The 13,217-nt window shown below is 45.2% G+C and overlaps 1 protein-coding gene across 1 annotated transcript in view; it reads right to left on the bottom strand.

Moving 5' to 3' along the window:
- The window catches only part of LOC115109164 (AT-rich interactive domain-containing protein 3A-like), a 65,344-nt gene that overhangs the window by 18,634 nt on the left and 33,493 nt on the right, over positions 1–13,217 (bottom strand). Inside the window, exons 2-3 of the mRNA XM_029633801.2 lie at positions 4,362–5,080; positions 3,117–3,399 (exon numbers count right to left, since the gene is read on the bottom strand). Of these exons, the coding sequence (XP_029489661.1) occupies positions 3,117–3,399; positions 4,362–4,711 (633 nt within the window). The 5' untranslated portion in view covers positions 4,712–5,080. The remainder of the gene's footprint in view (positions 1–3,116; positions 3,400–4,361; positions 5,081–13,217) is intronic.

Raw genomic sequence — 13,217 nt, 5'->3', positions numbered from 1 at the left:
TCCCTACACAGTGCACTACTTTCTGGCCAAAAGTAGTACACTATATTATTATTTAACCTTTATTTTGACAGGGAAGACATATTGAGACCTAGGTCTCTTTTCCAAATGCGCCCTGTATAACAAGATATAAAATACACATTAAACTAACACCCACCCCAAAAAGTTAAATATATATATATATACACACAGTGCATTCAGAAAGTATTCAGACCCCTTGACTTTTTCCACATTTAGTTACGTTGCAGAAAATAACCCGATGGTCACTCTGACAGACCTCCAGATTTCCTCTGTGGAGATGGGAGAACCTTCCAGAAGGACAACCATCTCTGCAACACTCCACCAATCAGGCCTTTATGGTAGAGTGGCCAGATGAAAGCCACTCCTCATTAAAAGGCACATGACAGCCCGCTTGGAGTTTGCCATACGGCACCTAAAGACTCTCAGACCATAAGAAACAAGATTCTCTGATTTGATGAAACCAAGATTGAACTCTTTGGCCTGAATGCCAAGAGTCATGTCTGGAGGAAACCTGGCACCATCCCTACGGTGAATAATGGTGGTGGCAGCATCATGCTGTGGGGATGCTTTTCAGTGGCAGGGACTGGGAGACTAGTCAGGATCGAGGGAAAGATGAACGGAGCGAAGTACAGAGAGATCCTTGATGAAAACCTGCTTATGAGCGCTTAGGACCTCAGACTGGGGCGAACATATACCTTCCAACAGGACAACGCAGAAGTGGCTTCAGGACAAGTCTCTGAATGTCCTTTTCATACATTTGCAAAAAGGTATAAAAACCTGTTTTTGCTTTGTCATTATGGGGTTTATTCCCATAATGGGGCCTAATTACTTTCCGAATGCACTGTGTGTGTATATATGTATATACACACACACACACCACAAATAGGAAATAGGGTGACATTTTGGACAGTGCTGATCAGTGGAAGTAGGCTAGCCCAGAAAGCACCAGATTCTCGTGTCATGTTATTGTGATAACGAACGGGTATGATGACCTCTGCCTTATCAGATGTTGAACTGTAACAGATACATGTAGGCCTACAGGTTGGGAGAAAAAAAATAAAAAGATCCTCCCTCATGTGTTTGATGGAGTAAACAACAGTGAATGGAAAGAGGTCCGGGTAGTAATAAAAGAAGTGCTGCCATAACAAAATATCAGGGGGCAGGTGTATGTACAGGCGCCAGGGGGTAGGGATGGGTGTCACTAAAATAACACAGCTCAAATGGCACTCTACCAGGGGCAAATCAGTTTCGTTGGCAAAAAAGTATCCACTGCTGGTATAATTTGATATCCACCCAACGAATCCTTTTTGTAATTCAGCTGCCTCCTTATGCCGCCGGCAGATATCTTCTATCAGTGGCTACTGGCAACCTGCCTCGCCTCAATTTTGATTAATTGATGACCACATTTTTAATCAGACCTCCGTCCCCACCACATGGGGGCTAATTTAGTCTGACCTTTCCACATGGCCAGGTTTGGCTAAAGGCAGCTATACACTGGCTGTCATCTAGCACTTACCTGAATGTCTAGTTTTTAATGCAGGGCTTACATTTCTGTTTGGAATGGTTCCAACTGACAGACTGATAGAGACATGCAACATTTCTGAGAGGGTCTGGGTCCTGAATGGCCAGATTAGCACTCTCCCTCAGGCACATTCCAACTGCCTCCACCCACCTGCCCAAAATAAATGGTACAGTCTTAACCCCTTCCTCCCCATGGAGAAGCACACGCCAGACCATCACAGCACTTCTACTCAGCTACTATCAACAAGAAAACACATTTAACATGTGTTTGTTTAACATAAAAATGAAGGTGGAAAATACATAAAGTTTGAGTTACAGAGTTCCGTGTGGGGGGGGGAATTATGCAGAGAAATAAACTGAATTCCGCAGTGAGTCATTAACATTGGATTGCGTAACATTATCTGAATGGAACTCTCTTTTTTTTTTTTTTTACCTTTATTTAACTAGACAAGTCAGTTAAGAACTAATTCATATTTTCAATGACAGCCTAGGAACAGTGGGTTAACTGCCTTGTTCAGGGCCAGAATGACAGATTTTTACCTTGACAGCTCAGGGATTTGATCTTGCAACATTTAATTTACTAGTCCAACGCTCTAACCACTAGGCTACCTGCCGCCCAGTTATTGATTATATAACTGTCAACAATATAATATAGATTCTGGGGTAACCATGATATAACTCAGATTGTTACGGCAACGCTGACATGTCATGATAACATGTGGTAGAACATGCCCAATTCCATACATTTTGCCTTGGGTCTCAACACAGAGACCCATGTACTAAATAATTTCACCAAATACGCAAGTATCAAAACTATATTGTCATTATTACATAACTTCTGAAGTCTGTGTAAAAATGACAATATGTGTAGCAAACATTTAACTTGTATTTCCCTATTTAAAAAAAATACCCTGCGGCAGCATTTTACAGAGGCTGGCTTATGTCAAATGTGCATATAGCAGCTAGGTATATTTTGTGGTTGGTTGAACTTTGTTTTCACACAAGAGAAATTATAATTTATGTTTAAATAATGCAATTCACTACCCTTTATCAATAGCTAACCTAACTTTTAGCATTAGCTACAATGGAAACATACATGTATGCAGTGTATTATGTTCTCTTCTTTCTGGTCCACCTCAACATAGCCCTATCGCTATGCTCGAACACAGCCTCTCACAACGGAAATCCTTCACATAAAAACAATCCCACTGTATCTATACAACAATTTCAACAGGGTCTCCAAACCATATCAAAACCAATGCAGTGTTTACAGTAAATATGAGCCTGCTAAGGACGGTTAAAGGTAGACTCAGCAATATGACATCATACACAGCTAGGCGACTTCCTGCTTACATCAACAGCATTCAAATTTCCTACGACCTTTTCCAATGTGAGCATGCCTCAAGGGAGGGAGGTTTCAAATTGGAGAGCCGAACTGAAGAGCTAATAGTGGCCTTCTTGGCAAATATTGTCTTCCGTTAATGTCTGGAAGCAGGAAGTCACCCCTGCTGTGTATGATGACATCATACAACTGAGTATACCTACCTACATGTACCTACCCACTATTACCCCCCTACCTGTCTAAACTGCTCTTCGTAAGTCCAGTCTCCGTGGTCCTGGCCGCCCAGCTGGCTGTGGGATCCGTGTGGGGGGAGGATGGCCACTCTGGGCTCCTGGTCTGGGCGGGTCCCGGTACGGGGCCGGGCCTGCTTCAGCAGCTGGGAGTGGGCGTGCAGCTGACGGTGGGGCAGCAGCAGGGCCAGCGCCTCCCGGCCCGTGGGAAGCCCCTCGTCCACCAGCTCGTCCTCATAGTCCTCCTCCATCTCCCCCTCAAAGTCCTCCTCATCCCACTTCTGCTTTCTGCAGCAGAGAGAAAGAGCCATGCCAGCTACGTTACAACACAGTACACAAACTGGTGTTTACCAATGTACTGGTGTTTGGGTGACTTGGAATGATCTCCAAAAGTCCTTAAAGCTGCTGGATTTGGTGCCTCTAGGGCAATTCAGGCATATGTTAGAGGGCCTTTTTACTAAAGAATGTGTTTGTTTCATATTATTGTGTTTTGATTTTCATGTTTTGCATTTGCTTTCATGTATTGTGTAATTGATGAGTATATAGATATGTATTGTGTAATTGATGAGTATATAGATATGTATTGTGTAATTGATGAGTATATAGATATGTATTGTGTAATTGATGAGTATATAGATATGTATTGTGTAATTGATGAGTATATAGATATGTATTGTGTAATTGATGAGTATATAGATATGTATTGTGTAAATGATGAGTATATAGATATATGTTGTGTAATTGTTGTTTATTGATGTGTTGGACATGGTCGTCATTGTAAATACGAATTTGTTCTTAATTGACTGACCTGTATAAATAAAAGGTAAAACATTTAATGGTCGTCATTGTAAATACGAATTTGTTCTTAATTGACTGACCTGTATAAATAAAAGGTAAAACATTTAAATAAAACTTATGTAAGCACTCGTGAAATAACGAGGACAATGATTATTTTGATGGAAAGCTAGCTAACACACTATTGAAACTTTAAAAAGGTGTTGCGTGACAGTATATAGGCTAGGCTAAAAGGTAAAGATTGGGAACATTTGAATAAACTTACAAAGGTCAAAACCCTAGACCAGAGCAAAGCACCCAGTCAGACTTTCAAGGTTAGTCATTTAGCAGACACTTTTATCCAAAGTGATTTATTAGGGTTAAGTGCCTTGATCAAGGCTTGGGGATTCAAACTAGCGACCTATCGGATACTGGCCAGGCATAAGCATGTATAAGCATGTGGCAGTCCTACTCACATCATCTCCTCTTCCTCAGAGCCCATCATATCTTTGTACTGCTCCCCTTCCTCCTCCTCGTCATCATCCTCTTCTTCCTCGTCCTCTCCCCCGCTGCTGCGCTCTGACATGGGGCTGTCTGAGGCCCTCTGTAGCCCGGCCGCCACCGCCCTCATGGCTGCCAAGGCCGCCATCTGGGCGTGCTCTGACTCCGGGGTGGGGCTTCCCATCAGCTGGTCCCCAACGCCAGCGGTGGTCCGGCCGTGACCCTGCGAAGAGCCGTCCTGCTGCAGCTGCTGTTGCTCCAGTTCCATCAGCAACTTGGCCCTCTGCTGCCTGTGCAGGTTCTCCATCACGGCTTGAAGCTTCATCTCAAGGGAAAGTGATGCACCGGCCGGGGGTCTCCTTCCCCTCCTCCCCCTGAATAGCTCCAGACACAGGGGCTGGTGGGGGCTGCAGCCTCACTAAGTCCTGATGCTGAGGGGCTGGATGAAATGCCTGACCAGCTAACTCAGCGGCAGGAGCGCTCTCTTGATGGGTAGGTAAGTTAGGTCCTCGAAGAGCGGGAGGGGTTCTTAGAGCAATGAAACATTCACTCGGACACTGTCCACAGCTCCCGAGCCAGAAGTCTCTAGTACTGTTTCTCTGTGCAGGGAAGGGAAGGCCTTAGTACTTAGGCACTACCGGCTGAAGTGGTGGAAATCTCTATGTGGACCACACCGTAATGGCTTTACCAGGGCCTGTGGGAAAGAGACGAACGTGAGAAAAAGCTCTAGCCACTGCTTCAACATTGTTTCTCATGTCGGTTAGCCAATATGGTTGGTTGGTTGCAGACAGTCTACATGCTGGTTTCAGTTGATGTGTCAAATTCAAAAAGTATTCAAAGAGAAAGTAAAAATAGTAACAAGTGTGTTACATAGATAAACTATTTTCTATATTTCCCTCTCTTTTTTGTTGAATTTTACCCCCTTTTTCTCCCCAATTAGTGTCCAATTATTAGTAGTTACTATCTTGTCTCATCGCTACAACTCCCATACGGGCTCGGGAGAGACGCATCCGCGCTTCGGTCTGCAGGTTGTATAACTTTTTCATTACATTTCATTATAGTACAACGGTCTGATTTGTCTAATCTTAGCAATTTCTTCTTAGCTAGCTACATAGTCGTCGTTGTATCAAAGATAATTGCGTAATTATCGTATTTCGTCGTCTCCTATCTGCCCAACACGTTCACCGTCTACCGTAGCACTGTAGTAACTATCACACTCAACTGAACGACTTGATTAGTGTAGTGTTAGCTAGCTACATAGTTGTCTTTGCTGTCTTCGTATCCAAGATAATTGTGTAGTTAGAGTGTGTAGTCTTAGAGTGATTATCTTAATTTACCGAGGTTAGCTAGCCAGCTATTTTGTCGTCCTTAACGTAGGAGACACTCCTAGCTAGCCAATAGCCAGCCAACGTCTACTGAATAGAACTTTCGCATTCCGGTCGCATTCCGCTTCGCTCCACAGGTAGTATCATATTTTCATTTCATTTCATTACAGTCCCAACGGTGTGATTTGTTTGATCGTAGCTAGCTACATAGCTAGCTACATAGCCGTCTTTGTTTCAAAGATAATTGTGTAGTCTAGAGCGATTTTCTAGGTTAGCTAGCCAGCTATTGTCGTTCTCCTAACGCAACGTAACGTAACCAACACTGCTAGCTAGCCAGCTTGCCCCGAAAAGCAGCATTGTAGAAACTTCACACTCAACGGAACGACTTGATTAGGGTAGTGTCAACAACGCAGCTAGCCTACCTCAGCAGTACTGTATCATTTTAATCATTTTAGTCAATTAGATTCTTGCTACGTAAGCTTAACTTTCTGAACATTCGAGACGTGTAGTCCACTTGTCATTCCAATCTCCTCTGCATTAGCGTAGCCTCTTCTCTAGCCTGTCAACTATGTGTCTGTCTATCCCTGTTCTCTCCTCTCTGCACAGACCATACAAACGCTCCACACCGCATGGCCGCGGCCACCCTAATCTGGTGGTCCCAGCGCGCACGACCCACGTGGAGTTCCAGGTCTCCGGTAGCCTCTGGAACTGCCGATCTGCGGCCAACAAGGCAGAGTTCATCTCAGCCTATGCCTCCTCCAGTCCCTCGACTTCTTGGCTCTGACGGAAACATGGATCACCACAGACAACACCGCTACTCCTACTGCTCTCTCTTCGTCCGCCCACGTGCTCTCGCACACCCCGAGAGCTTCTGGTCAGCGGGGTGGTGGCACCGGGATCCTCATCTCTCCCAAGTGGTCATTCTCTCTTTCTCCCCTTACCCATCTGTCTATCGCCTCCTTTGAATTCCATGCTGTCACAGTTACCAGCCCTTTCAAGCTTAACATCCTTATCATTTATCGCCCTCCAGGTTCCCTCGGAGAGTTCATCAATGAGCTTGATGCCTTGATAAGCTCCTTTCCTGAGGACGGCTCACCTCTCACAGTTCTGGGCGACTTTAACCTCCCCACGTCTACCTTTGACTCATTCCTCTCTGCCTCCTTCTTTCCACTCCTCTCCTCTTTTGACCTCACCCTCTCACCTTCCCCCTACTCACAAGGCAGGCAATACGCTCGACCTCATCTTTACTAGATGCTGTTCCTCCACTAACCTCATTGCAACTCCCCTCCAAGTCTCCGACCACTACCTTGTATCCTTTTCCCTCTCGCTCTCATCCAACACTTCCCACACTGCCCCTACTCGGATGGTATCGCGCCGTCCCAACCTTCGCTCTCTCTCCCCCGCTACTCTCTCCTCTTCCATCCTATCATCTCTTCCCTCTGCTCAAACCTTCTCCAACCTATCTCCTGATTCTGCCTCCTCAACCCTCCTCTCCTCCCTTTCTGCATCCTTTGACTCTCTATGTCCCCTATCCTCCAGGCCGGCTCGGTCCTCCCCTCCCGCTCCGTGGCTCGACGACTCATTGCGAGCTCACAGAACAGGGCTCCGGGCAGCCGAGCGGAAATGGAGGAAAACTCGCCTCCCTGCGGACCTGGCATCCTTTCACTCCCTCCTCTCTACATTTTCCTCCTCTGTCTCTGCTGCTAAAGCCACTTTCTACCACTCTAAATTCCAAGCATCTGCCTCTAACCCTAGGAAGCTCTTTGCCACCTTCTCCTCCCTCTTGAATCCTCCCCCCTCCTCCCTCTCTGCAGATGACTTCGTCAACCATTTTGAAAAGAAGGTCGACGACATCCGATCCTCGTTTGCTAAGTCAAACGACACCGCTGGTTCTGCTCACACTGCCCTACCCTGTGCTCTGACCTCTTTCTCCCCTCTCTCCAAATGACATCTCGCGTCTTGTGACGGCCGGCCGCCCAACAACCTGCCCGCTTGACCCTATCCCCTCCTCTCTTCTCCAGACCATCTCCGGTTACCTTCTCCCTTACCTCACCTCGCTCATCAACTCATCCCTGACCGCTGGCTACGTCCCCTCCCGTCTTCAAGAGAGCGAGAGTTGCACCCCTTCTGAAAAAACCTACACTCGATCCCTCCGATGTCAACAACTACAGACCGGTATCCCTTCTTTCTTTTCTCTCCAAAACTCTTGAACGTGCCGTCCTTGGCCAGCTCTCCCGCTATCTCTCTCAGAATGACCTTCTTGATCCAAATCAGTCAGGTTTCAAGACTAGTCATTCAACTGAGACTGCTCTTCTCTGTATCACGGAGGCGCTCCGCACTGCTAAAGCTAACTCTCTCTCCTCTGCTCTCATCCTTCTAGACCTATCGGCTGCCTTCGATACTGTGAACCATCAGATCCTCCTCTCCACCCTCTCCGAGTTGGGCATCTCCGGCGCGGCCCACGCTTGGATTGCGTCCTACCTGACAGGTCACTCCTACCAGGTGGCGTGGCGAGAATCCGTCTCCTCACCACGTGCTCTCACCACTGGTGTCCCCCAGGGCTCTGTTCTAGGCCCTCTCCTATTCTCGCTATACACCAAGTCACTTGGCTCTGTCATAACCTCACATGGTCTCTCCTATCATTGCTATGCAGACAACACACAATTAATCTTCTCCTTTCCCCCTTCTGACGACCAGGTGGCGAATCGCATCTCTGCATGTCTGGCAGACATATCAGTGTGGATGACGGATCATCACCTCAAGCTGAACCTCGGCAAGACGGAGCTGCTCTTCCTCCCGGGGAAGGACTGCCCGTTCCATGATCTCGCCATCACGGTTGACAACTCCATTGTGTCCTCGTCCCAGAGCGCTAAGAACCTTGGCGTGATCCTGGACAACACCCTGTCGTTCTCAAATAACATCAAGGCGGTGGCCCGTTCCTGTAGGTTCATGCTCTACAACATCCGCAGAGTACGACCCTGCCTCACACAGGAAGCGGCGCAGGTCCTAATCCAGGCACTTGTCATCTCCCGTCTGGATTACTGCAACTCGCTGTTGGCTGGGCTCCCTGCCTGTGCCATTAAACCCCTACAACTCATCCAGAACGCCGCAGCCCGTCTGGTGTTCAACCTTCCCAAGTTCTCTCACGTCACCCCGCTCCTCCGCTCTCTCCACTGGCTTCCAGTTGAAGCTCGCATCCGCTACAAGACCATGGTGCTTGCCTACGGAGCTGTGAGGGGAACGGCACCTCAGTACCTCCAGGCTCTGATCAGGCCCTACACCCAAACAAGGGCACTGCGTTCATCCACCTCTGGCCTGCTCGCCTCCCTACCACTGAGGAAGTACAGTTCCCGCCCAGCCCAGTCAAAACTGTTCGCTGCTCTGGCCCCCCAATGGTGGAACAAACTCCCTCACGACGCCAGGACAGCGGAGTCAATCACCACCTTCCGGAGACACCTGAAACCCCACCTCTTTAAGGAATACCTAGGATAGGATAAAGTAATCCTTCTCACCCCCCTTAAAAGACCTAGATGCACTATTGTAAAGTGGCTGTTCCACTGGATGTCATAAGGTGAAAGCACCAATTTGTAAGTCGCTCTGGATAAGAGCGTCTGCTAAATGACTTAAATGTAAATGTAAATGTAAGTCATGCATCCTCCGAAACACAACCCAACCAAGCCGCACTGCTTCTTAACACAGCGCGCATCCAACCCGGAAGCCAGCCGCACCAATGTGTTGGAGGAAACACCGTGCACCTGGTGACCTTGGTTAGCGCGCACTGCGCCCAGCGGCCACAAGGAGTCGCTGGTGCGCGATGAGACAAGGATATCCCTACCGGCCAAACCATCCGTAACCCGGACAACGCTAGGCCAATTGTGCGTCACCCCACGGACCTCCCAGTCGTGGCCGGCTGCGACAGAGCCTGGGCGCGAACTCAGAGTCTCTGGTGGTACAGCTAGCGCTGCGATGCAGTGCCCTAGACCACGAGTTATTTGTATTTATTATGGATCCCCATTAGCTGCTGCCAAGGCATGAGCTACTCTTCCTGAGGTCCAGTAAAATTAAGGCAGTTATACAATTTTTAAAAACATTACAATACATTCAGTACAGATTTCACAACACACTAAGTGTTATGCTCAACACACTCAGTTTTCCAAACAAAACACCAGAAAATAACCAAAAAGAGTAGAACCAGCAAACTGCTTTCACACTGATTTGACAATTAGATGTTCAATGTTTGTTCTGATTTAGATAGTTAGTTTTACCATATTAAAATGTTACAGGATTGACCTTAAACCCGAGGGACAAATGGTAATAAATCATTAAATCACATAAAAAAATATATTCAAGTGCATTCATACCCCTTAATTTTTATTTTTTTTACCCAAATCTTATTTCCTGCAATTATATACATTATGCCATTGAGTGAAGGGAAAATGTTGAAGTTTTTAAGCTCATTTCCTGCAATTCTACACATTTTCCATGTCTTATGTTTGTTCAAACCTGAACGTTTTCTGTTTCTGTTAAAAAAAAATTGGGGGGGGTCTGTCTTGGCTCTGTTCTGGTTACGGATCCAAATGAGTATGGTTGAGTTCGAGGATAGATGTATTTGATCCTTTTTTTTAACATACTTTTTTTAAAACCTTTATTTAACTAGGGAAGTCAGTTAATTAAGAACAAATTCTTATTTTCAATGACGGCCTATTAACAGTGGGTTAACTGCCTTGTTCAGGGGCAGAACGACAGATTTGTACATTGTCAGCTTGGGGATTCAATCTTGCAACCTTTCGGTTACTAGTCCAACGCTCTAACCACTAGGCTACGCTGCTGTCTAAAGAACGTAAAACGTACCCTATTCGTGGAACGACCCATAAGTCAGGCATCTTTTTTTCAGTCAGAAATGCAAATATAAGGGGGAAATCTATGGCACCCATGACTGAACAGGCCTGGTTTACATGACTTCTATGCAGAGCATGTTCTAGGATGACCATGATCTTTTTGTACTATTCTCAAGTGACTCACACCACAGCAATTCATAAGAAGGCATGTCAAACTTGGCATGACTGTAAGCTAGAAAGACCTAGCACATGCTATAAGGGGAAAGGTCTACATTTCGATTGAATAAGACCTGGGTCACATCTAGGTCAGAAAAAAGATAAGCTTAACACAGTGTTCTCGAATCAATAGCACACACTGACAGGGATATGAAGACACATTCTCCAAGCAGGTGTTGAACAGACTAGGTTGCCTCTGAAATGACACCCTGGCTAGCCTATAACTATAATGCACTACTTTTGAACCTAGGCCTATGACTCCAGCCATGATAGTGTTCATGATGCTTCTCTACTCACTGGCAAAAGAAAAACGGCACTGGCAAAACTTGTCACTTCCATGGGCTTGTGTTTCAGAAGACGTGCAAGAAATAACCACAAGATGAGCAGTTTTATTAGTAGAGGTGAGTCATTCAATATCGACTCACTCAATATTATGTTCTGGCACAGAGAGCAACTATGTCACTCCAGTTGTTGGATCCATATAGTAGCAATATGACATCATATCATATCGGCTTTTATTGCACTATGGTAACAAGACTATTGTCTGTTCATTGCAACCATAAAACAAGACATTTACATTTTAGCATATTCTGGTCTGTAAGATTACAGGCTATGGACCAAAAATGCTATGTTGATATTACATTTAAAATAATATCAAGTTAAACAGACATGATGAATCATCCAACAGTCGGATGCATTGCACCATAATTATTTATCTTATGCCAAGTTGCTGCACCCAATGTTTCACAATAACATTTCATAAGCCAGTGATTAAGCTTCACGACAGTGGTTTTCAACAATGGTGCACACAATGTGCTTCCCTATATTTGGAAATATTCCATGACAGACAGACCATGGCAGAACAGCAAACTGGTTTCCTGTTCCTTAACAAAATACATTTAGTTGGGGGAGGTGTTTGTGGTTCCTCTGCTTCAAATGCCTTTTTTGGTGTAAACACCTGTGATTTTCCACAGAAATGGCAAGATACAGCAAGGAATGAGGACTGTGTGTTAGGTCATTGATTCATCATTCTGATTGGGACTGTATGTGTTAGGTCATTGATTCATCATTCTGATTGGGACTGTATGTGTTAGGTCATCGATTCATCATTCTGATTGGGACTGTATGTGTTAGGTCATTCATTTATCATTCTGAATGTTAATAGGGAACATTGAAGCATTGCGTCATATGAATCACCATTATATCAACAACTTTGGGACTATGTTGTTTATGTCTATGATTCATGTGATGGTATAATTGCTGATGATGTCGTGACTAATTCAGTTTCTAACGCCAAGACTAACGGGCCGAAAAATAGGTTTCTAGCCATGGACAGAAAAAACAAGCCTGATCACATAGGAATTATATTTTCTCTGTGTTATGCAATACTGATGTGTAGTGTGGTAAGCCTTGTAGAGCAAACAAGCTACTTTGCATCACAGGTAGACGCAACCCACTGGTGGTGAACGGCCAGGGCGAATTGAGTAACTTCACTACACTACACACAATGTGAACCACAACCTTGAGTCAACCACTTTATCATTGCAACCCGTTTACATTACTTTCCTCTCAAATGTCTTTCGGCTTCAAACCAAAGCAATGAACACCCTTAAGTGATCTGACCTTATGGTTATTGGTGTAGGCTAGATGAAACTGGATGAGGGGGGAGCTGTCATGAAGCCAATCTAGTGGACAGACGGTTTAAATGAAGGATAAGGGACGAATGATGAGTTATTGGGTTAATCCTTTACTTACCTACTGGCACAGAGACTGAGGGAGGGGTGAGGGTGGAAGATTGCAAGGTCTGAACAAACAGGACAAAGAGATAAGGAAAGCGCTAAGGGTCTAATTCCAAAGGGATAAAGGGTCTCTGCCACCTCACATAATGGGTGCTCCAATACTCAACTATAGTCTCCTAAAGAATAAACAAGACCAGTACAGAGCATTGAAATTGTGCATTGGTAACGTTTGAACTTTGCAGTGTATATTTATACCGGTAATGGACAGAAAAGAGCTAGTTGAGTTCGGAAGTGTATAGGGATCTCTCCAACATACAGTGGGGAGAACAAGTATTTGATACACTGCCAATTTTTGCAGGTTTTCCTACTTATAAAGCATGTAGAGGTCTGTAATTTGTATCATAGGTACACTTCAACTGTGAGAGACGGAATCTAAAACAAAAATCCAGAAAATCACATTTATTATTTTTAAGTAATTAATTTGCATTTTATTGCATGACATAAGTATTTGATACATCAGAAAAGTATAACTTAATATTTGGTACAGAAACCTTTGTTTGCAATTACAGAGATCATACGTTTCCTGTAGTTCTTGACCAGGTTTGCAAACACTGCAGCAGGGATTTTGGCCCACTCCTCCATACAGACCTTCTCCAGATCCTTCAGGTTTCGGGGCTGTCGCTGGGCAATACGGACTTTCAGCTCCCTCCAAA

Source organism: Oncorhynchus nerka, linkage group LG25 (genome assembly GCF_034236695.1).
Source record: "Oncorhynchus nerka isolate Pitt River linkage group LG25, Oner_Uvic_2.0, whole genome shotgun sequence".
In the NCBI taxonomy this organism is placed as follows: domain Eukaryota; kingdom Metazoa; phylum Chordata; class Actinopteri; order Salmoniformes; family Salmonidae; genus Oncorhynchus; species Oncorhynchus nerka.
The sequence above is the reverse complement of the archived record's forward strand: the minus strand, read 5'-3'. Positions and strand labels throughout refer to the sequence as shown.